General features: G+C 40.5%; 1 protein-coding gene across 1 annotated transcript in view; it reads left to right on the plus strand.

Annotated features, from left to right (window-relative positions):
• Window positions 1-26,351, plus strand: part of fstl4 (follistatin-like 4) — a gene marked incomplete at both ends in the record, with an annotated part of 163,849 nt that extends 137,498 nt beyond the window's left edge. The window contains 9 exons of the mRNA XM_080041240.1: window positions 4,472-4,592; window positions 7,302-7,463; window positions 10,650-10,784; window positions 11,438-11,464; window positions 12,937-13,055; window positions 15,306-15,455; window positions 19,803-19,910; window positions 25,397-25,506; window positions 25,649-26,351. Of these exons, the coding sequence (XP_079897366.1) occupies window positions 4,472-4,592; window positions 7,302-7,463; window positions 10,650-10,784; window positions 11,438-11,464; window positions 12,937-13,055; window positions 15,306-15,455; window positions 19,803-19,910; window positions 25,397-25,506; window positions 25,649-26,351 (1,635 nt within the window). The remainder of the gene's footprint in view (window positions 1-4,471; window positions 4,593-7,301; window positions 7,464-10,649; window positions 10,785-11,437; window positions 11,465-12,936; window positions 13,056-15,305; window positions 15,456-19,802; window positions 19,911-25,396; window positions 25,507-25,648) is intronic.
• Between the last annotated feature and the right edge of the window lie 347 nt (window positions 26,352-26,698).

The following is a 26,698-nucleotide window of genomic DNA, read 5'->3' on the forward strand; positions in this document are numbered from 1 at the left end:
CTTCAGCATATGACACAATGTACCGTATGTAATGTGGACCCTGGTCAAAACCATAATTTGGCCTTAAAGCTATTCTTACCTTTGTAGAGTTTTTACACTTATTTTAAATGACTTTAAAATGGTATAAATAAGGTTTTTACACTCTAAAATGCATGGTAGACCCACCAGGAATAAAAAGAAACAATTATTTCAGTCTCATAATATTAGGTGAAAACTACAACCAATCAAATCGTTCGGACCGAACGATTTAATTGGCCGACAGACCTGTCTGTTTGCCGTCTGCTTGTGTACCGCGCATTCGTGCACGCGCGTCCTCAACGAAAGGGTTTGTTTTGATTCCACGGCAGACAGTAGCCTAGCGAGTAGCGACCATTGTAGAAAAGGTTACAGTGTTGTTATTTCTTGTTATTTTTTACAGTGTGTTAAGCTGTGTTTTAGTGTTGGGCCGTGACGTCAGTCGGCCAGAGAGCCAGTTCAGTAAGTTTCCTTTCGCTTCTCCCTCGGTGAGATGTGTGTGAGCAAGTTGCCACAGTAAGCCATCATTCGTGTTTATCTGAGTGTAAATGTGAATCACCCGTGTGTGAGTATGTACATGTAGTCCCGATCGCTGTTATAAGTTATAGTTTGTGCATGTTATTAGCGGCTGCGATTCGCGAGTCGCAACAGCTGTTCAAACGTCTCCTCACGAGCGGAGTTTAAGCCTTTGTTCTTTTTCCGCGATCTATATGCGGCTGTGCCTGTGAAAGAAGGAAAATAAAGAGCGGATAAAACCCTACTCCTCCTCTCCTAGTCTCATTATAAGCATAAGTGGTGTTCTGGCCGACATATCTGAAGTGAAACCAGTGATACAAGCAGATCAGCGCGGTACCGGTAGCCTACTACAGCCACCAGTTTCTTCAGCCACAATATAACTCACTTTGTGCACGGAGACAGTATTAAGCAAGTAAGTCTGCTTGTGTAGCCTAAATTAAGTTTCTTCAAAAACAAAACAAAAAAAACAGGGATAGGAATGAGGGGGTGGGGCTGCATTGGAGGAAGGCGGGATATTATGATTGTGCTGAAATGCTCAAACTCAAATCCATCCGAACTGCTTTAAGAATGCTTGTTGTCAAAGCCTGTCTTAGTCAAAATCCGTGAATATATCCCTTAGCTACCTGTCCGTACTGTGTGTGCCGTGAACACAAATCCAGTGTTACCGGTAATACACAGCCTAGGCTTTGTAAATGGTCATGTTGCTAGCTACGTTGGGCCCCCTCTGTTGACATACCCTTTGTTTACATGCCAGTTTACAGAGTCTAGGCCATGTATTAATACTGTTTTTTCGTTCGTAGCGCGCACACAGTATGGACAGTGAGCGGATCATGAGGTGATTTTGTGAATCTCCAGAATCGCTGACTCCACTTTTAAACCAGAGAGAACATGAGAAAGAAAGGATGACCATAAAACAGTTTCAATGAAAAAATAGATAAAAACAAAAAATAAAAGTTTCACTCCCCAGGCCCCTCCGTGACACAGCAGAACCTTAGCTTTCTCAGTGCTCAATGAACTATGTGGCCATGCTCCTGTTTAGACACATCTGCTGAGGTGACAGCATGGCACTGGCCTTGCTTTGCACACCGCCCCATCACTTTTCACTAATTGCATGTTAATGAGCGGCCGTGTTGGTCTGCTGTGATGGTGATGAGACGGTGAACAATGTCAAGTGTTAAGGTGGAGCCTGGACGAGAGGTGATGGCAACAGAGGCCACTCCGGTTGTTGACCGAGCATAATGCATTTTCACAGAGCATGTGATTCCATATGGAGGAGAGAGAGAGAGGAGCCCAGTCTGTGTTTAACTCCCTTTATCAGTCAAATTTAAATATGAAATAAAAAATCCCTAATTTATATGGAAGAAAAAACCTCAGTACTTTGTTGTGTTTGGAAATTCTTTATAATTTCGAACAATTTCTGTGTATACACTACAGCGTAGTTAAAGAAACATAGGAATGAATTGGCCAGTTGGTCAATTTAGCGATTTGGGACAGCTTTCTCTTGAACAAAATCATTTGTATTTTAATCGATTTCCAAAAAAAAATAAAAAATAGGCTCCTAATCTTTGAAGGACCCGAACAACGTTCTTTGAAAAACATTATTTTTTTGTGTGTGTGTGTGTGTGTCCTTGCTGACATTTGGCGAGAGGCGACTCACACCCTATAAAAGTCACTTGTCAATCACAGGACCTTACTTTCCTGTCAAATCCTTTCCCTTTTCCTCCGTTGGACTGTGGTGGACACAGGCTTGTTTTCAGGAGTTTCATTCACTACTGATTGATATCTCTCATGGCATATCTGGCCTCTCCACCTGAGAGCCTCTATTACAATCAATCTCATTTGTCGTCTCTCTTTCTCTCTCTTTTTTCTCCCTCTGCCCGCCTTCTTCTCTACTCTACTGTTTTCACTTTGTTTCTTTTCTCACTGTCTTTCACTGTCTATCAAAAACTGGGTATTTTACATTTTGAGTGGATCGGCATTTTCCAAGAAGTTACTTCACTTAGCATATTGGAGAGATAAGACCTGTTTGATCAGGTTTATGTATATTTCATACATTTAAAACAATTAGTACACATTGCCAGCTCTTACATGGTAAATTGATTTGGCTCTTTATTGTATGCTTATTATGTATGCTGATGTTTATTTGACCAGTACTATTCTGTGTGTTATGAACAAGCAATTATGATATAAATTGGAGAACACGTCAAGGGAGACATTGATGTAGTTTTGCATCTCAAAAGCAAACTTCAATCAGTGACTCTAATGTGGCCACTGGCCACCTACGTGTGTAATCCTTGCGCCACTATTTCCATTATAAAAGCATCATTTAACTTGAAGGAAAATAAAAGCCTATAATTTCCTCTTTTTTTAAAAACTTTTTCTGCATTTCATGAGCAGCTATTCCCTTTTGGCAGGCCAGAATCTCTCATTTATATGCATGTCTTCTTAGTCACTAATGACAGCGGCCATCCAGACACAATGAAGGCTCAGTGATCAGTTAAAGTTTGCATCTATCTGTCAGAAGAAAGTATCTTCCTTTTCCTGTAATGATGTGACTGACAGTATTAGGTTAGAATAATCCTGATTGATCATTTGAATAATTGAAGTCCAGGAGATTGCCCTATACTCAAACCCACTTTAAAAAAAATTAACCAGTAAGATTTTAAACTACTGTAAAATGTATTTGACATAAGCTGACAGATATACTACAGTGATACTTTTCAGCCTGTTTTAATTGCCTTCGCTGGTGAAGTTGTACATTTCACCTTAACTGTAATATTATATATAATTTCAAATGTTAAAGGGAGGTTAACTCCCCCATCTTTCAAGTCAAGTCGAGTCAAGTTTAATGTCAAGTTCTGCAATATCTTCCAGACATACAGAGGAATCAAAAATGTGCTTCTCTCCGACCCACTGTGCAATAACTACAGAGGGATGAAATAAGATAAGTAATATTTGCAATAAATGAATTCTAAATAATGAAAAAAAGAATGACGAAACCAAACGGTATAGAAAAGTATATATATATTTAAATCAGTTCAAGTTCATTTTCTGGAGCCTCTTAAACACAGCCCATTTGTGGTCTCCATAGTTGCGACGGAACGTCATCACGACATCTGCTAGGCAGCCACTTGGTGGGACGGCAAACTATTTAATGCCTTTAATCCGCCCTAAGCTGTGGCTGGAACCCCCTGGCGACTGCTGCATGCTGCACCAACAACAACCCGCTCCATTCATCAAGCTAATGGGCTTTATATTTTTAACCCTTGCCATTTATCAGGCGGAGGCAGCGTGGTGATGGGGAGAGAGGAGGATCACATTCCCCAACGTCTGCTTCAGCTCAACGGGGGAAAGGCTTGATTCATGGTCCCTCTTCCTTTTCACATCACTCTTTTCCCTCTCTTGTCTTTTCCCATCACTCCCTGCTGTTGTGGTCCTCCTCTCCCCTCTCTATGCGCTCAAGAGCATCCTCATGTATCCTATCAAGTTCTACTTCCATTTCTCCCTATCTCCCTGTGGCTCCTTCCTGGCCCCCATTCTTCAACACTATTCCCTATCCTACTGTTCTTCCATTCCCTTCTTTCCTCATCTTCCTTCCTCCCCTCTCTTTTGCCTCGTTTATGCTGAGCAGTGCAGTTTGGTACAGTGTGGTTAAGCAACAAATAGGTACCAAAATAAGCGAGCCTAGCCACACCTATTTTTGTCACCCTTTCATTGTTGTACCAAGCCATCTCAAAAGCCTTGTTTCCACTTATCGGTGCGGCTAGGCATGCATTTGTTTTTATATCCACTGTCAAAAGTGAGCTGAGATGCACCTATTAAGCCTATTCCATTAAGCAGCACAGTTTGTTTTGACACGGCACAGTTTCTGTTGGCTTTCAGCACCACCACCCCCGCCTCCTCTTTCTTTACTTTATTCTCCTCTTCCATCTCTTTCCAGGACTTTGGGGACGACGGCTCCCTGTACATCACCAAGGTGACAACCATCCACATGGGGAACTACAGTTGCCATGCCTACGGCTATGAAGACCTCTACCAGACACATGTGCTGCAGGTGAATGGTCAGTAGCGCTCATTTCTTACTTATAATGATGGAGGAAGTGTGGGACCAAATGCTTTACTTTGTTAGTGCTGTCCTTTCTTTCTAAACGTTCTTATGCCTTTCCCTTCTCACAGTGAAGAACAGTTTACAATAGTCTCAAAGGTAATTAAACTAACGGGCCTCTGATTGAAATGTCTGGAAACAAAGGGTACCATAGATACGTGGAATGCAGCATTATCGACACAATGGTTTCCAGGCTTGTTCAAAAAGCAGTAAACAAACAATCGTAAGTTTAGCATGTAAACCATTGTCTACAAAATAAAATAAACAAAAAGGAAAACATCCATATTTCTCCCCAGAGCCACATTTTCAAAAATATTTGTATCCATTAAACTGCATTGTCCACACACACAGCTCACACTATCACATCCCCTGCCTTTATTAAGGAAACCACTGTATACACTACATGGGGCTGTATAGTGTACATGCAGCATATTCACTTGATTCTATAAAGCTATACTTTAGTTAAAATACAGAAAACCTGCAGACACAGTGCACTCCCGCTGATTTTGGCAGGCTGAATATACCCAAGCTCATATGAATCATCTTCATCAGGGTATTTATCTCCCCCTTGCCTTCCTTTTATACTGGTGAGTTATTACTAGGCATCTCTCCAAAGAAAATCCAGGGAGGAAGAGTTGTTAATTGCCCCCCCCCCTCCCCCTCCTGTAACACAACAAATGAACGATACAGTTCCCTGGTTGTTCCTGTGCTTTTGTCTCAGGGTTTGAAGGAGGGAAATTAAATCTCTTTCAATTAAGAAAGACAATGGGTGTGATTTAGTTTTAGTTTTTTTCTTCTATGCTAATTGAAAAGAAGCACAGCTGCATTTTAGACCTTGAACTGAAGAGGGAGAGGGTGTGGTGGGAAGTGGAAGTCATGGAAACCAACTGGTTAACTGGAGTAGAGTGACTTATCGGGAGAAGGCAAATTACCAAATGTTTGTTTGGGGGATTCAAGGTATTTTTCAAGCGAGATAGTATGAGGTGAGATAAGGAGCAGAATGGAACAGAGCCAAGTTCCACATTAAACTAAGTGGACAGTTTGTATTGAAGCAATAACGCCCCCACACTTCTCTTTTTCACTGAGAGAAGGAGAGGACCGACAATTCCGCAGTGTCAATATCGGTGAAGGACTCATAGTCACAGTCTAGTACTCTTCCTATGGGTTTATAGTACCGTCAAGTACAGTAACAAATGCTGCTGAAGAGTGTTTGCAATGTCAAGTATGGGTATGCAGTATTTCCAGAATGGAAAAATAGGAAGAGTTTCTGTTGCAGAGCACTGTTTTCATAGAACAACAGAAAAAGGGTTACAGCGAGGCTAGACCCAGACACAGATAACAATGCAGGCTGAAAGTGAAGCAGAAGAACATGCACTTGTGTAGGCGTAGTTCTTCTTTGTGTCAGAGTTACAATGGATCCCCTTGAATTCAATACAAGTTCATTTTTAAACTAGACAATGGGTCGTTGAAAGTGCATGAATTTAAATATATTGTGCAAGTATAGAAAAGGGATAGGGTTGTTTTGAAAAGGTTTTTTTTTAGTTAGTAAACGGCTATGTTTTGCTATCTGCACTTGTCTCTCCATTTTCACGCGCCACCTGACACACCATGAGGAAGTGCAACACTCACGTGCAGCATTTTGAAGCTGAATGATGTTGTCCCTTAGCTTCCGTTAAGCCTGCTAGTTCTCACTATACAAATGATCCATGTTGTAACATGGACCTTGATCCATGTCACAGACTGTGCCGTGTTGGGTCCTTGAATTTGAGGAAATTGAGTGTGAAGAGTCCTTGAATATGTTGTTAAAGCAGGTGTTTGAATTAACCTTGGTGTGTGGAGATGGTTATTTTATATCTTAATGTGAGGTAGGCCTAAATGTAGATATATACAATCTGTAAATTGACAAAAAGAAGGATATACTTAGAATGATAATACTATTGCAATGATTCGGCAGCAGCATTTTACTGTTGTAGCCTGTGGAGGATGAATCATTAGTTTGACCTTATATGTAGTTCAGCAGTTAAGCAAACCATAGCCAATAGATTCACAATATACCGGTACTGTATATATGGCGGTAGATGCATACATATTCTCAAGAGAGAGAGAATAAGAAAGAAAAGAAAAACAAATAACAACTTCCAAACACCACGAAGTAGCAGCAAGCAACAGATGCGATATAAATATTGCACTAGGGTGTGGGGGCAAGCTCTGAAGTGGTATTGGAGAGGTGATATGGCAGCAGCCCTAAGGATATGATGGGGCCCAGCATCACTCAGGAAAACTACATCTTACCTGTTCATGTAAACTATTAACTCACATTTCATTTCCCTCCTCAATTCCCCCACATTCATATTGTGATCTTCTCCCCGGAGGAGGTGGTAAGTGGTAGATACGCCCCAACATCTATTTCATGCACGAGTCGAGCTGTAATAAAGCAGCCTCCAGAGCTCTGTTGGATCCTTGTTATGTGTGAATATATTCCATGCTGTGGTGAGACCAATTCCTCTCTGCCCACTGCATGTGTGGGTGGCTGTGTGTGTGTGTGTGTGTGTGTGTGTGTGTGTGTGTGTGTTATGTTCCCTCAGGAGTTACGGTCTACCATGAAACTGGGTGTAATTGTGTTTTCACTCGCTCCACTCCTCTCTTGTTTGTTTTGTGCGTGCAGTCCCTCCAGTGATCCTGGTCTACCCAGAGACTCAGGCCCAGGAGCCCGGTGTGTCTGCCAGCCTGCACTGCCACGCTGACGGCATCCCAAACCCCAAGCTGCTGTGGCTGAAGAATGGCATGGAACTGCAGCCCAGATCCTCCAAACAGCTCGCTCTCATAGGTGAGGAGGAGGAGGTTTCGATTGCTCAGAATAATCTCAAACAGCACATACTGTTCGTCACATCTCCTTGGTGATGCAGTGATATACCAAATGTATTTCCAGTAAGTAGAACATGGTATAACCAAGACAATGCACGCGTGCACAGTGAAAACAAAGCTTGAGAATCAATATGGCGCTCTGTCAAACTAACTCCTTTTTTATTACAAAACTCAGCGGTGCCACTTGTCAGGAGCAGTAATATTGATTGTGTTCTTTTTCCAATTATTTCCATTCCATACCAAGGTGATGAAACAAAGCTTGTGGTCAACCTCTTTAACCGTCTACATTTTACAGCTCTTTAAAAACAAAGGAACATACCTTTGGTTTTTTTTAAACAAATGAAAAAGGCGATTTAACAGAGAGAGACAATAAAATGTAACAGTGTGTGTCAGGAGATGGTAGATGGTACTTATCCAGGTTAGAAGTCTCCCTGCCTTCAAAGACACATTCTCAATATTACAGAGAAGGAGCAGAATGGAGCAAGACTTGTTTTCCTTTTTACAGCCTTGCTCTCATTATGGGAGAGTTTATTGGCTATGTGTGGGTCATTACCTGTGGTAATAGCCTGTTATCAACCCTCAGATACTCAAACAAGGGAGGTTCTGCAAGGTTCACCAACACATAAACATCGCAGTGGCTTTACGCTTTCAGATTCGACAACTAGTGTGGGTAATGGCAGGGGGCATACTCTTACTTACAGTAATACTATTTGCTTTTATCATTAAGAAGCAAAAAGAACAGGGTGTAAAAGTACTGTGGAATGGCATATTTAGAAAGAGATCAAAGCACAGAGGAGGTGTGATTTGCAATTTAACTTCCACATATAGCACATAATATCCGGAGTGTAACGGGAAAACTGTCAACATATTTGTCTAGTCTCATATTCGGCCTGTGTACATTCTGAACCGCACACTGACAGCTGAGAGTGAGGCGTATTGATTGGGAGCCACAGCAGTACAGTGAAGAGAGAAGTTGCTTTGTGTTGTCGAGTGAATGCAACCGTGTTCCACAGTGCTGAAACCACTCGAGCCTGCTGTAGCTCTCTGCCTGATATACACACTGTGATTTACTTTGTTATAGAGTCAACCTCTTAACACAGCTAAAGGGTATACCATGGAGTGTGACATTATACATATTTTTACCCAAGTGCATTAGGGGTAGAAGGCCACACACACTATTTTCATAGTACTCTAATCACATCTGCAGTCTCTCCAAGCCTATAGGAATTAGGTGCACAATAGCAAATGTTCATTACACACACACCATCTAATATTTAAGGCTTTATAAATGTTGAGGTTTTTGGTAGAGGAAGAGAGGCATAACAGTGAAATCACTTTTTGATCCTTAAGAGAAAAATCCTCAAACCTTCATATACAGCTTTTATTTATATTTTTTGCATTTTGGGGGCAGAGTGAGCTGATAACACCTTTTAAGATGACATTGCAAACTTGTTACCCAACAGTAACCAAGTTATAGACATCCAGTGGATACAGAGGGAGATTTACATTCTTTTGGAGTCTTGTTCTGTCCACCTGATGAATGTACATCCAATAATGGCCTTCCTTTTATCTCTTATTTGCCTCCTGCTTACCTCCTTTGGGAAATATCTTGCTCTGTATTGTAGCCGCTAAATGCTCCACTTTGTTCCCCAGCTAGCTAGTCGCTAAATTCATCTCTCTGCCATTTGGGGCTGAGCAATTTAAGTACATTGTGCTTTTTTGCTGAAAATAGCTGCTCGCTTTCGATGAAAAACATGCATTTTGACAACAGAGAAAGTGAACACAAACACTAATCATGTGTTAATATAAACCTATTGATAATAGTCACTTAAAGGCAAGGGCTGCCTCAACTCCCAGTTCCCTTGCACATGCCCCATCTACCCAGATAACACCCTCAGGTATTAAAGAAGTTTGAGAGTCTTACTTTAAGACACAACCCCTCCAAAATCCCTGCTATCACCAACTGCTACAAGCTTGCAAAATAACGATGGAACGGCTGAATTAATGAGAGGTTGATTCAATAAGAATTGATCAGAACATAATTATGAATTAGAGGCACTTAAAGTGATGTCTCGTTCTATGAAGGCCCACTTCAAGGCAGATTTCACTTCAAAGCGTAACACGTTTTTTCCCCCTCATAAAAGAGAATTATCATCAAGAGTCCATAAGACATTTCACTCATGTGAAAAGCTTTGCGTCAACTTTAGTAATGCCTCGTTATCTTACGACGCAGTAGGAATAAATGAGAAGGTGGAGATCATTTCTCAATGTAAGAAAAATATATAATTTTCGGAAAATATAGTGCAAATATTTGGTTCGTTAGGAAGACAAAACACATACAGTGCACTCTAGCTTAAAGTTTAAACTGGTAGAAATACATCTGAAAAGGAAGGGGTGAAGGCAATGACAGATAGAAGTGTATATGTTTAATATTGATTCAATACAAGGTGCAGAAAGGGATGGGAGTCGAAGCCTTATGTTATGTTCTTGTACAACTTTGACTGTGACACATCATCCACTGCCCTCTATGCTGAAAACTGTGTGGTGGTGGTGTTGTATTCAATGTAGTGTAGCATACAATACAGGGATGTTCAGAGTGCAGCTGTACATCACAGAGCTCCAGCCATCAGAGTCTGTCTTTGCAGCTTTGTACAGTATGTAGGGGTAAAAGAGAATAAATGTGAATCTAGACTAGACTTCACTCATGTTCTGAAAGACAAAGCGGTCTATTGAAGTCGATTGTAAAGCATACATTTTTCATATTGAAACAAAAGCAGAGTTATATCAGTGTATTGAAGTGAAGTTACTGAAAGTCGAAAACATATCAAGATTACCTTTTTTTTTTTTTTTTTAAACACGCTTAGTCTTAGAAGAACACATTAATCAACCACACAGAACAGCCCTTTTACAGTTGGTTATGGGTTTGCATTACTGTTAACTGCTGCTGAGTTGTCAATAGCACGTGTACAAGGTATGCATTTGCTTTTGTCACATTTCAGAAGGACAGTTGTTTGATATATAGACAGTTTTTTTATCATCACTTAGGAATGCGAGTTAAAGGTTTCAAATGCAAGTGTAATATGCTGCAGAAACACCAAAGTGTTAGTTACACTTGTTTGTTTTTCTTTTGTTCATTCTCTTCTTATAGCAAATTCTAGTGAGCTCCTCATAGGCAGTGTTCGGTACGAGGACACCGGAGCCTACACCTGCATCGCCAAGAACGAGGTGGGAGTGGACGAGGATATCTCATCTCTGTTCGTTGAAGATTCGGCTAAAAAGACACGTGAGTCACACAATATCAAAAGTCAGCTTGTTCTATAAAAGGAAATAAATAAATAACATTTAATGGGGGCGCTCCGGTGGCGTAGTGGATAGAGCGTGTACCATATTGGCTCCGGCCTTCGTTGCAGTGGTCGCGGATTCGAATCCGACCCGTGGACCTTTACTGCAGGTCATCCCACCTCTCTCTCTCTGTACTATCAAATAAAGCTTGAAAATACCAAAAAAAATCTTTAAAAAAAAATATATAAAATTTAATCTGTCAATTTTTTTTTTGTTGCAGAAATGGAGGTCATATGAATGCTGGCGTAAATCTTGATAGCTTAATTAAACATAGCTTTTTTTTTCAAATTTCTTTGACGTGGTCTTTCATTAGATTGAGTTAACAAACAGCACCATAAGAGAAGAGATTGAGCTTGTTGAAATTAAACAGAATATTCAATGACTTGAGTGATCTCTTGATTCAGGGGAGAAAAATATGGTCCTGTCACCGGCAGTGAGGAACATTTTTCAGCAGCTGTCTAATTGGTTTTGTCTCGGCATGAGAGAAATCTCCTCCTCCGTGTCTCACCAGATCTGTCTCTATTTTTCTTACGGTGATTAAATATTTTTCCTGTCTTTTATTTCTCCCGTCCTGCTCGGCGCCTGACTCTGCAGTCGCAAACATTCTGTGGAGAGAAGAAGGTAATACATTACGGTTCTCAAATTGCTGTTGTATTTCTGTCAACAAGAAAAAAAATGGCGGGCATGTTTTGTGGCCCCGCGGCACCTGCGACTTAATATCTACATTTCCCAAGGTGTTTGCAAAACTTTCCAGAAGAATCACAATGCTATTTTCTGCATGTCCAAAATATTTCATCCATTTTGCATTGTGCGTTATGATCTGGTTTTGAAATCACCTAGGGGTAGCAAACATTTATGCTGAAGCATACATTTTGTCCATTTTACAAACTATGCTACGGACACAGTGTAAAGGCTACAATAAAAACAACTTTGTGGTTTCCAGCATACTGTATACAAATCCATCTTATCCTGTTACTATTTATATTTATATCACATCAGCATGCCCACGAGTACAGCTTTACTACTGCACTGGAAAGCCCACTGTGGTTTATAGAGCAATACAAACACAATCTGTTTATATATATACTGTGTGTGTGTATATATATATATATATATATATATATATATATATATATATATATATATATATATATATATATATATATATATATATATATATATATATATATATATATATATACTGTCCCAGCATCAGGTGAACCACAGAACCAAAAGTAAGCAGTGTGGTTTTGAATACAGTGGAAGATTTATGTTCGGGATCATCAGCACTAAGAGTTGATTTCAACTCATTACCACAGTGTGTGTGTCTGTGTGTGTGGGTCTGGCGTCCGTGTATGAGTGCGTTTGTGTGTGTCTTGTGTGTGAGAAAGTTATTTTTATGTGTCCGTATTCATACATAGGGAATGCATGCATGTACATTTATTTAGCATTTTTCTGACAGTGTTTCGGACTGTCGAAGCGTGCTCATTCTCTAGTGCAGTTTCTCAAAGCGTTCTAGTGTAAAAAAGAATGTCTCCACAGCCTGACAGATCATCATAGTTTTAGTCTACACATGCTACTTCTAAATGTTTGGTGCATGGCCCAAGGGTGCACATGTGCTGCCTTATGCCTATCATCTCTGCTCATGTGATGTGTACCTGACAGCAGTAATAGCCCATAGCTCAACCACAAGCCTCAACATCTCACTGTGATCCTTGCTAACTCATCAGCAGCTGTTTTTACACAGTGCGGGCGAGGAGGGAAATCTTTCCTCTTAGAACCCGCGGCTTTATTTTGATGCCTCTTGCTACAACCGTGTGTTTTGGACATGCTGCTGTCAGGGCCCCTTTGTAGGCATTGTCAGAATGGCTGGCAGACAAACCACTGCACTGCCCATTCCCCCTAACACGAGAGCATGCTAACAGGGGTCTTGCTGTGTCTCCTCTCTCCAGCAGGGGAAATTGAAATGCCCATCACAAATGTCAGATAAGATGGGAGCAGCAGGTTTTCAGCACTCCAGGCTTCAATTGGTGTTTGTTGCTTCTTTTGAAAGGCCCCTTTTGTCAACATGTCTTTCTTGTCTTCTCTTCCAGGCTTGAGTGTGGGGAACATGTTCTATGTGTTTTCTGATGAGGGCATCACTGTTCTTCAGCCCAGTGAATGTGAGATACGCAGACACATGAAGCGGACTGAGAGGATTGTTGCTACATATGTAAGTGCATGTCTTTTTTTTCTACTATTACTACATAGTGTTAAAGTAGAGGCAATATATCAAAGTACAATCACAAAATGGCCATGTCAGGTAATGAGTACTTATCTCCATATTTCACTAAATAGATTTCATTACGGTGGCATTTTTAACTGCTGACCTGATGCTTTAAGAAATCGAATCATGTGCAAAGCGGAGAGATGTCACTTTACATTTACTTGTGATTAAAAAAGCATGCACTCCCACAAGCCTAATGCATCAGCTACTGCGCTAAGAGCATTTTACTCCTAGTCAGTATTAGGTCTTAATTAGATTGCTATACCATTGCTACACCAGCACATGCAAGGCACAAGGTGTCCTTGAACAGGGGGACAAAAATATACTTTTTAGAATCTTAAGTTTTTGTGCCCAAAATCCCAGCTCTGCTCACATACACATTGTTAACACAGGGAATGAATCTTAATCTTCAATGTCAATCTATTGATCTCATTCTAAGCTACAGAGTTTCTGTGTGGAAGCAAAATGCTGCCAAACTAAAGGCCATCCTTCCTTCTTCTTCCCGTCCAGTTGCCAGAGTGGGGTCCTCACCTCACTAAATGTAATGGGATTACTTGTGTCAATTAGTCAACAGCTCACATGAGTATACGGTATGGAGTCTATACTACACACCCTAAGGCTTTTAATCCAGTGGAGAACATCCCTCTCCCAGAGCAATAGGCTTTGGATGGTAAGAGTTGCTTGTTTCTGTGAGGGATTTGGGTTTTATAGGAGCCTGTAATCGTATTAGAGATCAATACAAACTCAATAAGCATGTGTTAGCCAGATCCTGCTGTAAATGGCAGTTTCTCCACTTTAGTGATGTGGAAACTCTTGAAGCACAACCTGTGTGTGTGTGTGTGTGTGTGTGTGTGTGTGTGTGTGTGTGTGTGTGTGTGTGTGTGTGTGTGTGTGTGTGTGTGTGTGTGTGTGTGTGTGTGTGTGTGTGTGTGTGTGTGTGTGTGTGTGTGTGTGTGTGTGTGTGTGTGTGTGTATGTGTATAACTGATCAAATTCCAAAAAAGTGTGCTTGGGAGCGTGCGCAGGAATGTCTTGTCAGCAAAGACAGCAGGTCCTGCAGAGGTGATATGTATACTTCGGTCAGTAGTAGTATACATTTTTTTTTATGAAATATGGAATCACCGTTTTTTTTTTCAGCAGGCAGAAATGTCTTGCAGGTGGAAACACCTGTGCTTCTATCTTATTTTTATCAATACCAGTATTTTTTATATGAAATAACAGATGTTTGTTTATCAATTCAACATTTTTCTTTTCCAGAAATCAATTGTTAAAACAGAAAAAACAAATTATTTGACAATTGTTGTATGTGCAAAAGTTTGTGCACCCTGAGCTGCATTGCTTAAATCGAGCAAGTAAACACAATCAGTTTGGCCAAATTGAGTCATGAAATGGACCAATGTAATGAGAGATCTTTAGGGAAGAAATTTGGCGGCACTAGATAAAACAGATAAAAACAGGTCAGTTTAGGCTCACCAAAGTGAACCCATACAGGTCAGCCATGCTAAAAGGGAAACAAATCTCTGAGGATCTCAGGAATAGAGTTTTGATGCTGCACATTTGTCTCATGTGAAAAGTCAAATAACCTAGTGGTAAAAAGGTCCTCAAAGCATTTGTAGATTATATGTTTCTATTGGCTTTTGGACTCATTTAAACATGCTACCTCTGGCTGTCGAATCCTGGCACTTTTCATTATTGGGAATGGGGAATGTATGGGCTAAATAATTTCTTGGCAGTTGTTCAAACTACAATATGGCACATACATGATCAACTTACTGTTCAATGCTTCCACTGCTTATTAATACATCAAACCTGATGTCAAAACGGTCTTGGGGCGCATATTTGCAAACCTCAAACTCCTCTACTCGAAAAGTGCACAGGGACCTTTGTTGCACTTGTCTGTCTGAGACTTGTCTGTCTCTCTCTCTCTGACACCCTCACCAGTGGAGCACGACCACAAGTGAATAACTCATCTTTCATTGTTTTTAATTAGTTTGCTTCGGATTATACATTGAACTACGTTTTTTTTGTAAATTGATCATATCACCATACGACTGCTGTGAAAGTAGATGGCTCCGAATTTAGAGGGATGAACAGAATGCATCATAATAATGCTGAGCTACTGTATGATGCTGCACCAGCAAACACTGCCTACGTCCTCCTCCCATGATCCTCTCTGTTCTCTGTTGGTTCTTCCCAGGAGGAGATGTGCCCCAAAGGTGAAGGGGTGTCTCCTCAGCACTGCGTGTGGTCCTCTGCAGTCAACGTCAGGGACAAGTACATCTATGTGACCCAGCCCCTCCTCAACAGACTGCTGCTGGTGGACGTTCAGACGCAGAAGGTGGTGCAGGTGAGTGGAGCAGATATTAGACCTATCAAGAGTTCAGTCGCACACCGTCAGAACATCTAAAAAAGGGTTTATCTAAAAGTTAAATAAAGCTTATGTTGTAAACTTTTGCAAAATGGTGATGTGAACATGACACACTCAGAAAATGAGAAAGTCCTGGTTGCTCTGCACATCTACTGCTGTGAAGTAGACTTCTATTTCAATTTTCTATAGACATTTCCAAAGCCGATCTTTTTATTATATAATAAATCCATACCCACTTAAATGAAGACAATCAAAAAAGTGACTTGGATTGGGTTTATGGGCAAAAGAAAACTGGAGTGGACCATTAACTAACTGCATAGTTTTATTTTTTATTAAAGTATGGGAAACAAAAAAAAAGGCTTATACTTGGCACATTCACTGTATTCCCTCATTGTGTGGACGATGTTCCTGGATGCCACTTAATCACAGTTTAGGGCAACATTAGTGTCTCTTTATGCTCTTTATTGGATTTTTGGGAAGTGTATTCTCTTGCAAGCCCAGCAACACTCTCTATCTACATTGAAATCTAATTTGTTGCAGTTCCACTTCATGATTTAGGATGATAAACCCCATATTATCTCATGAAGCCTTACTTTTTACTCATTTAGGTAAAGCTAAATGTGAGCTCAAGTCTGGTGGGGGGGGCAGGGGGGTGTTACATTTAAACTATAGAAATCCATGCAGTCAACATTTGGCAACATGTCAAACAGCATCACCAACATGAGGTGCATTATATTCAACTCGCCATGCTATTGAACTGAAACTGATGTAAGAAGACCACATGCAAGGTAGAATAAATCAAATACACCTCAAGCGTTCAAAACAATATGGTGCCCAGGTTGGTGCAGGCTGCCTATCCATTCATCTTGCCTGTAAAGGCTGTTTAGAGACTAAATCCCTCAGGGGTTCTTCCCAGGGTCAACATCATTTATACTGAAGGCACAAGATGAGAGGAAATAGGCCTAATTCAAGGAGAGGAGGCGGGAGAGGGGAGATAAGTGAACATCTGTGTAGGGAGAGTGAAAGAAACTGGGCGGGTAGACGAGCAAAAATGTCATTATAAACCTGTAACTTGAACTTATTATCAGTTTCAAGAAAAACGCAACAAAAAGTTTGATATTTAAACACTTTCTTCAAGTTCTGCTTAAAAAATGATCGTTGATTGTTCTAATGTACGTTTGCCAGTCAAAAATATAATCAGGAGAAAAAGAAAATAAAGAAGTGATCCAATGAAAGGAGAACCCGAGGTGTGTTTCTGGCACATATGATGTTCCCACAAAATGTAAAGTTCAGGTCATGACTCTAGGTGTATTGCGGCTCTTCCGCTGGCACTTTTTCTCCAACACAGTAACAACTGCTTTCCTTCCCTTCCTCACCCTCTAAGGACCAGTGCCTGGCCTCTGGGTGAAGGAGGTTAATGGATCCTCCCTATTCTCTTTTTTTCTTTTTCCTTTGTTATCTCCAAGCTCTTTTTTATTTATTTAAGAAAAAACACACTTGTAGTTTCCCTTCAAGAATGGCCTTTAAAACAAGAAAGATTTCAGACTGCAATGGATGCTCTGTATCCACCAACCAAGGGATTGCATGATCAAACACTTAATTCAATTTCTTTTTAATGGTAAAGTCTGAATGCTTCAGGTATTATCTTCACAGATTCTCATATTCAAAGAAGAGACAGACAAGACAGCAGCAACCTTTCTTGTCTCCTAAGTGGTAGCTCCATCTGGAGAAAATAAGATGAAATTTACAGAATGTTAAACCTGAAATTAAGATCCCAGAATTTTGATCTGTTAATATTCTCAAGGTCTTTATCAACGCATGCATTTGCTCGATAAAGTGAGACGTTGTATTGTGCTACCTTTTTAAAAATGCAATAAACCCTAATTTGTCGCGTGCAACCTTGGCTTCCAGAAGACATTAGAGATGAATGTCGTAGAAATGTGGAAAAGCTGCACCAATCAAGACTTTTATAGTTGTTCAAGCTGTTGCAAAGAGGGAATCTTTGTTATTTTTCTCTACAAAGGGATCTAACCTTGAGTCTGATGTGTTAGTCCAATGACGACTATAAGTCTCCCACTGGGTATGAAAACAAACGGCACGTAGGATAATTAAAAAGTAAGCCAGATGGCAAAGTCCTCTGTTCATGTATAGTCATTTTAATGCATAGTGCTAGTTTGTGTTGCAGAAATCTGTAAGAGACGGCATGAAATTGTCATCTAGGTTTCTGTTTTCTTTTTTTCTTTTCTTCGAGTCCTCAAGAGCATCTTGTTGATTTTAGAAATCCTTAATGTTCTTTGAAGGAATACAATAACGGTAATTAATTGGTAATCTGTTGACTTAAGCCCAGTTCAGACCAAAGATTCGCCTTGCAACTGCTTGCAACTGCAACTCCTTGCGACGAGACCGCCGAAACATTCTAAAACTGGACCTTGCGATTTGACATGTTGAATCTTCTACGACGCCTTGCAACGACTTGCAACGAGCAGTTCACACTGCTGCGATTTATCCCCCGCGACGTTCTAAAACCGTCTCGTCGCAAGCAGTTGCAAGGCAAATCTTTGGTCTGAACTGGGCTTTAGATGCCTTGTTTTTTTCCTGTACAGTTTCTGCAGCTGGAGCTTCTCTATCAGTTTAGCTATGGTGGTTGAGGTTTTGATAGCAAATCGAATTTAATGTAGCTTTCAACATTTGCTCAGCTTTTCCTGTCTTTAGTAGTTAGAATGTTTTTTTTTTTTTGGACTTTGAACTTGGAGCTTGTTTTTCAGTCTATATTTATTTGCAAGTTGGCAAGTCAGAAGAATAACATGTATGCCAAATTTGTAATTTTGAGTTCTAAGGGGAGAATTTTTTTACTGCCAATAATTTTATTGGCAAATTATTGAGTCACTCTGCCCAAAAGAGACATAGACACACTGTCCAGTCATGGTCATAAAGAGGTGTTATGGAAAGACGTTTATTTTTCCTTCACAAATGGTCTTTGGTTGAGCACAGACAAACTGATGAACTAACCTTGCAAAGAGAAGCTAGTCATTTTAATGTGTGAAAGTGACAGACGGCTAAAAACAAGGAAGCTGCTGCCTAAATGTTTTTTTCCGTCTTGGTCTTGGATAATAAGACAGAGCGATGGAAAAACAAGTTTGATAACCAATTAATTTGCGTCAGAGCTTAACAAATATGGGTATTTTTCCAAACAGGAAATGCATCTAATAATGAAACCAGCCATCACAACTTCATTCTGTTCTGTGTTTATTGCTCAATTCTTCTTGTTTTTACTCCATCAACGTAAAGACCAATCTTCCTGAAACAGCACATATTGAGTCTTTCATGAACCTAAAGGTTTGCTCATATTGTCTTACATCACTAACCCTCACTTTGTACAAACAAAATCATTCCAAAACAAAAATCAAGTCAATTTCCTCCCATTGTTGTGGCCTGACCTCAACTTTACCTCTGCTTGCATCATGTAAGCTAAAGACATGCAAAGGCATCTTCACACATGTACACATGCTGTCAAACCACGCATGCTGACTTGGCTCTTGAGCCTGCCCGGCGCATAGCACAGGGCTGGACCTCACATTACTGTACACAGAAGCCTGTGGTCGTGCTCCACTGGTGAGGGTGTCAGCAGCTCCCTGTCCACCCAGCCAGAAGCAGGGTAATGGATTGTGTTATTGTTTGTTGTCGGCATTGCAGCAGACCTTTGGGTTGAGTACACCCCGCTCCCACATCTCTCGCCCTCCCTTTTTCTCTTTATTTTTCCCCCTCTCACCATCTCTGCAACTAAAGCTCTATTCTTTAGTTATTCCCTCTGATGTCAGATATCCTCACCAAAACCTCTACAGCAGTTACACTGGAAAAGTGCCGTACACTCTTTTTCCTTCTCTTTCAGGCATTTACAACTACTGAGTACAATATGTGATAACAGTTTAATCTTGTTGGTGTTTCATGGTTGGGTAGTATGTTTCACCAAATCTGCAACAGGCAAAACTGAGACTTTCCATATCCGATCATTTCCTCATACTTTTGATGGATTTCACTAAACAAAACAAGAACTACATTAAAATCCAGCCATGAGCATTATTTTTGAGGCCAGCATGGTTTAAAAAAATGGATGATAAATCAACGTTGAATTTATTAATTCTTGACAACCTTCCTTCAACATTTTAAGGACCGTTCAGTGTCATGTGTGCAGGTAATGAGCACGTTTCTTTAGTTTTTATGAATACGGGGTTGGGGTTTTGTGACTTTTCAGCACCACGGACAGAGCTTTAACTACCTCAAGGACACAATTCATTCAATCTTTTCTCCTCTCTGTTTCTTTTCTAGGCAGTTGCAACAGATGCTTTTCCAGTGAAGATGCTCTATGACAAGTCACATGACCAAGTGTGGGTGCTTACATGGGGGGATATGGACAGGACACATCCAACACTTCAGGTAAGTGTGTTTGTGACTATGTGTGCGTCATGCTATAAAAAGACTTGAGTAATAGCAGTTTAGCCATGCAGCCAAAGTCAAATAGCAAACAGATAAATAAACAGCAACAAGATATAAATGGATATTGGATGTGTAGGGCTTTCATGATACTGGACTTGTTATTTGCCCGTATTAATGGTCTTTAGTTTTTTTTCATTCATTACGTACATTCTGTACGTAAAACTTTGTTATTGTACGTATCGGACATTAGAATCCAATTTTGGAAGTTGTAATGAATCTTTTTTATTAAAGAACAGAAAATGAATCCGTACTGCTGTGATTGTACGCATAAAAACCAGCCCAGTGCAGTTATAAAAGTACAAAATGGCCTCTCTCTATTTTTGTCTCATTTCTACGCCACCCTTCTCCGGCTGTGTTTGTATTTGTGACCTCCGATGAGCGATTATTTTCCTTGAAGTATATAATCCGTATAAACTGTGGAAAGTTCACGAAGCGAGGAAAGCGGCGCATCATGACTAATTGATCTGCGATGTGTACCCGCCGTCCCTGTTTATGGGTTTTAGTAATGCGTGACAACATCTAATCTATGTATGTTTTAGAGCATTTACTAAGCCAGCAAAACAGCAACTCACAGCTGCGGTTCTGTTGGCTGCTGCTTTGGCGTCCCTTCGGACCACTGGTGTTGCAGGCTTCACAAATGAGAAATGATCACAGGTGTGGTTGTATTTAATCCACCTCGGGGGATTGGGTGAGGAGAGGGAAAGGAGTGGAGGATGCAGGGTCGAGGAGGGGAAGGGGAACGGAGCTGCTACCGGTGGGAGAGGTTTGATGCTGTTTTTTATGGGTCCAGTGTGTGTGTGTGTGTGTGTGTGTGTGTGTGTGCGTGTGCGTTTGCGTGTGCGTTTGCGTGTGCGTGTGTGTGTGCAGCGGTGGAGGACACTGCCACGAGTAAAGCCACCGAGGGATCCCATTGTAATCTCTGTAATAGACACAAACATGTTTATTGTTCTGGTTTGGTCCCCTTGGTGGGAGAGATCCCATTATATCCATGTGAGGTGTTGTGTTTGGTCTTTACTGTTTAGGGAGGTGCTGTGTCTATTCATTATGGGGATGGCACAGGGATGATACACTCTCAAATGTATGATTCTTCAGAGGATCTTTAGAATGATATGGCTCCTTTAATTTTCTGAAAGAAATCCCTATTTTTTATGCCTTTACACTGTGGGTTTTGAACGCTAGTGGTCGAAAAAAAAATTTAATTAATGGGAGTGTGTCTGTCACTCATTCGAAAAATCTGTGTATCCCATTACCTCCACACTTGCCGGGTGTGTCTGAGGTTGAGGTCAGTGCCGGGTGTGAAGTTGTTTGGATCAGTGGTTCTGTAGAGAACTGTGAAAAACTGATCAAAAAAGATGCAAGCAAGCAGCACAGTCGAGGTTCTGAACCAGCCGGCACCAGTTTGTGAAATGGCCCTACAAATAACGTTCCTTCAGGAGATTTAATGTTTCCATTTGTTTTGTTTTACCGGATTTTTTTAATTAAAACTTTTCATTAATGCCTATGAACAGGCAACAAAAAGTAATGTAAAGACAACCACCTGTGTGTGTGGGTTTCAGTTCTACTGATTTACAACTCCACAGCCATGGGGACTGTATTTGTGTGTGAATACATTTTCCAGTTCTTTTGGAGTGTTGCACCGTTTCATTATTTTCCGCGCAGTTGTCTAAGGGGAACATACTCATGGTGTGTTATGATGGAGGTGTTATATCAGATACTCTAATAAGACAAGAGTGTATATACTTAAATTAAGCTGAAAATTCTATAAGGCTCTTTGTCGCTGAGAAAATTATTTTCTCCTTGTGTAATAAGAAACAATCAGATTTAACAAAGCAGCTTTGCATGTTATTTCTCCATTTTGTGAGTACTTCCTGAACTGCAATAAAACCATTTTTGCATTTTTCTTTTTATGCATTTCTCCTCTCCCTGCAGTCGTTCAGGAGTAATGAATAATTAGAGAGCAGAGCGTGAATCACTTAAAAATGCAATTGCGGGGAAACTGCATAATAGATTGGAGTTCACGCAGATCACACCGCAAATAAATGGTCTGATAATGTCATTATCATTCGGACTGAAAGTAATTGACCTGTTCGGCAGCAGCCTGTCACTACCGGAGGCAGCGCCTTGCTTCAGTGGATCATACATGTGTATGAGGCTGTGTTCCTGTGCTAGTGGTGTGGAAGTGTGCGTTCAGCTCAATACGTGTGGTATTTTTAAACAGCCAAGTTTCAGGATGGTTCAATACCTCTGTGTAAACATCAAACGGGGTGTGATTGTCAATTCATTAGAGAAGACAAATGGAGGAATCTGTGGCGGGCAGAGAGAGACATGGCCTTTCAGACTGTCAGTCCAGTTTCAAGGCTACGTGCCAAGAAAACGTTTAACTCGTATAGTCACTTTTTCTTTACTCTGTGCACACACACAGTATTTCCCATTTTCTCCCTATTTGTGTCTTTGTGAGGTTTGCCAAATATATGTTTTAAACTGATTGATATTATAAATTAAATTATTATTTAGAAAAAAAAATTCTATATGGAAACATACAGTATGTTCTGTTAAGAAAGGCATCTTTTAAGTCACTTAATGTCAATATGCAACCAAACCCTAAAAATTATTAATCGGTTTAATTTATCCTTGTGTTTTGTTAGTATTTTCTATTTTATTGTCATGTTACGTCATAAGTCTTATCTCTCTTAAGTGTGAAAGACATTTTTGTTTGTGTTTGAAGTGCCGGTTAAAGATACATTACTATTTACAGAAAAGTTTGTCAACCCAAAATCTCAGTCTTTCCAAGCAGAGCTGTGTATCATTCAAATGTTTTGACTTGAGTTGACACTGATACCCAAGCTCTTCATTTTATAAACATTGGGTAAAAACAAACATGTTTTTCTTCAAAACAAAGAAGCCAAAGTTTTCAAAAGTGTATTCTACACCCAGCTCTACAAGACTTTACCTAAATAAAATTGTCTGATAATTGCTAATTTATTATTTAAATCTGGAGCATCTGTTGGCCAATAAAGACAAAATACATAAAATAATATTTTAAAAGACGACTTTAATCGATAAATATATAATGAAAGAACAAGTTTAGAGGACTCTGAGGACATTGGATGCCATGTTCTTACAAGTCTTTGACTTGAATATCTGATACATATACCAGCAAACATCTGTCTCCTCCTTTCTTTCTCTCGTACGCATGCATGTATAGATCTTATGAGACATATGCCTCAGTGAGTAAATACAAAGTAGGAAGTTAAGTTTTAAAATTCCGCATTGAGCATTGATCTTAAGCAACAATCCTCTTAGTCTTCCCAGGAATCCATAATGTGCTTTATTGCTCCCCAGGAGCATCCTTACAGTGCATGTAAAAAGGCACAATTTCTGTAACCACGTTCAGGAAAAGGGCTGTGTTAAAGTATCTGTAAGATTTATTGAATTCCCTAAATGACACAAATACAATGGAGCATAAGAGGAACTCCATCTCATTTGGATGTGCAGTATTATGGGGAAGTACATAAAAAGAGCTACTCAAGGCTTCTGGAGAGCGAATCTTGTTGAAAGGCAAAAACTACTCAGTCAGAACCAAATCTCCCTCAGGTATTAGGGCAGCTAGCGAGGCACAGGCAGAGGAAAACTCAATTGGGCCTTGTTGCTGAGTGTGTGTGGATATGAAATCAAAGGATGAGCGATGACAAAGGGAAGCCAGTGGCATTAAGTTGAGTGCACCTGCAGCCCCCGAGACCACAGGAGCCGCCTAATAATACATGAGCAACACTACATTGAACCTCATTAACTCCTGTCATTGTATTGTGCAACTGTTGTAATGACTTTTTTTTAATGAGAATTCTTTTTATGTCTCGCAAGCAGTGAGGAATCTGGCAAATCTGTTTTGTTAAAAATGGATGAGATGGTGAGGAGAATCGAGTATGAGAGCAAGCTTTGGAGGTTAACTGCAGCCGCCTAGCAGAAGTTACAACTTGGCAACTTTTACTGCTATTTTTATTTCCTTATACATCTGATAGTTCTGAAGGAGTGTGCCCCCCCATCGGGCATCAGGTGGATCGTTCAGCTTCAGTGGCGTAGGTGTTCACATCAAAATAGGTTTCACACTTAGTTATTTCCTTTTAAAATAATATCCTATTCGCTCTCTGCACTCTACACAGAAACATTTGGTGTCTAAAGCTAGAAATTCTTCAATGGGCCAAGATTCTCCTAGAATATAAAGTGGAGTCTGTTCAAAATCGGGGTGGATGAGGAGCTGTTTTTACTCTAGTAGCAGAAATCTACAGTGAAGAAGTTTAGTTAACCGCTCATCCAATCACTTGACCTTAGCGTGAAGGCACCCATGATGAAGCATGTGTCATGGATAAAGGCGGAGCACTGGTAGCCAATACAAAGTGAATCCACTTTAAAAACATGCTGATTCAGTATGACATGAGAGATGGGGCTTTTATTGTGGTGGGTAAGACAACAATCACTGAATGCGATGCTTTATCAGAGAACTGAGGTGGTGCCACGTTTAATCAGTTCAAGTCATATACTGTAGATGTTTATCCGTCCCAGGATATATGGGCATGTCAACTTTACAAGCTCTGGCTGTAAAGACCTGAGATATGAGCCTTTATTTCATTTATACCAAGCATTGTGAAGAAACTAAAAGGTTTAACGCTCACAACAGTCTACATTAACAATATTTTTTTAATAAAGACGCCTTTAATAATTAGTATAGAAATTATTGCAGTTGAAACATTAGCTGGTCAGTGCTCTGTAAAAAAATAAAAATCTGCAGTGCAATTACTTGTTACTTATTGGCATATTCACCAATACAGATTCATCTGGGAATGTCAGCCAGGACGACTAATTGGTCTAGTTCTACACTAAAGACCTAAATCTTTATGTAGAAGTGGTTCTTATGTTGCACTGAAATGAGGATAAAATTGTATTGATTGTACCATTAGTTTATGTAAATGTAGTTTACCTACCAAGTAACGATTTTAGAATGAAGGACAGGGTTCCGTAGCACTCTGACAATTAATATTTTTGGTCCAAAATCACTATATCCCAATTAATCCAATCTACGTATTATGTCTTGTTACCAATAATAAGAGGCACTTCATTCAGTGCAGCTAAAGGGCAGAACAATACTTTGTATGTTCCTATTGAATACAGATGTGTGGGTTCCTGTTAGCTTGAATATCTCAGATGTATTTGTAATGGCCTTTATGGCAGTGGAAGGATAACATTAAGCCAAAGACATATATTGGACAGCGATTGGATTCTTAAAAGTATTTATTTATTTTCCATATATTTTGAGCAGTGTCATCTTGTTTTTTTGCTGCTGCCAACCAATATAACTGTCTACGTAATGTTTCCAATCTTTTCATATATTTTTGTTAATATTTGATGTCCCTGCTGTTCTGTGTCTACAGGTAATTCCTCAAGCCAGTGTGGGAGAAGTTCATCACGCCATCCGCACAACTTTCCAGAGGGTCAATGACTTCTTCATTCCTCCAACCAACCTCATCATCACTCACGTCAGGTAAAGAGACGCACACACATTCTAAAGTGAAGCAGGAAAGAGCAAATCAGAATTCTAATGAGAATCCCAATGTGTGTTAATCACTTCCTCCTCAAAAATCTAGAAAGGCTATTAACCTTTCCTTTGAACTGTTTCCATTCAGGTTTGCCTTTGTCTTCCTGAGAAACGAACCGGCGATACACAAGATTGACCTGGAGACCTTTCATCGCGTCAAGACCATCAGCCTGAAGAACTACAGCTGCGTCCCCGTCAGCATGGCCTACACCCATCTGAGTGGCTTCTACTTCGTCCAATGCCAGAGCAAGAGCCGCCTGCAAGCCCCGCCCCAGCTGCTCATCGACAGCGTGACGGACACAGTGATTGGCCCAAACCTTAACGTCACAGGGAAGCCATTTGTGTCGCCGGACGGCCGCTACATCGTGACACCCGACCCTCAGAGCTCCAGGCTGGTAGTACAGACAGTGTCGTTCCAGGGGGAGCTGCTTCTGAACCAGGAATTAGACGAGCCGGTACATGTTTCCGATTTGGCTTTCCAGCCTTCCTTCATAGAGTCCAACCAGCATGTGGTTGTGGCCACCTCAGGCTCAGGCACGGACCTGCTATTCGCCGATTTGCTCTCGGGCCACACTGAGGTTCTCCAGAGCCTAAAGGAGCCCCTGGCCCCCCAAGCCTGGCCCTGGGGAGGCCCCAACAGAGTGGTGGTATCCAGCGGCTTGTTCGGACAATACCTGGTGACTCCGTCAGCCGAGTCCCTCTTTGTCCTCAACGGCAAACAGAGAACGCCACACTGCGAGGTGTCAGACATCAAGAGAGGGAACACAGTGGTCTGGGTCGGCGAGGTATGAGTAAAGGAAGAAGAAAAAAAGATGTAGGTCTAGGCCGACGTAATTGAAAAATAAAGGAAAGATCAGGCCAAATTACCGAAAATAAAGATTTATGTGAACATAAGTTGTGGACTCAACCCTGGGACTGAGCAAGAGGGACACACGTCTGGGTTTATTGTAACAAAACTACACTTAAAAATAGAGTAAAATGAGAAAACATTAAGAAACCCTGTTGTGATATTTCTATTGGGAGAAAGTGTCAATGCCGTTCAGTGCAACAGTGATCTATGTGCACTTAACTATTCAGAATTGTACATTATTGCACTTCCTTCCATGTTATCACAGCAAATAGGCACCTGAAGAGGGGT

The sequence above is a fragment of the Ammodytes marinus genome (assembly GCF_949987685.1).
Source record: "Ammodytes marinus genome assembly, chromosome: 14".
Taxonomy (NCBI): domain Eukaryota; kingdom Metazoa; phylum Chordata; class Actinopteri; order Uranoscopiformes; family Ammodytidae; genus Ammodytes; species Ammodytes marinus.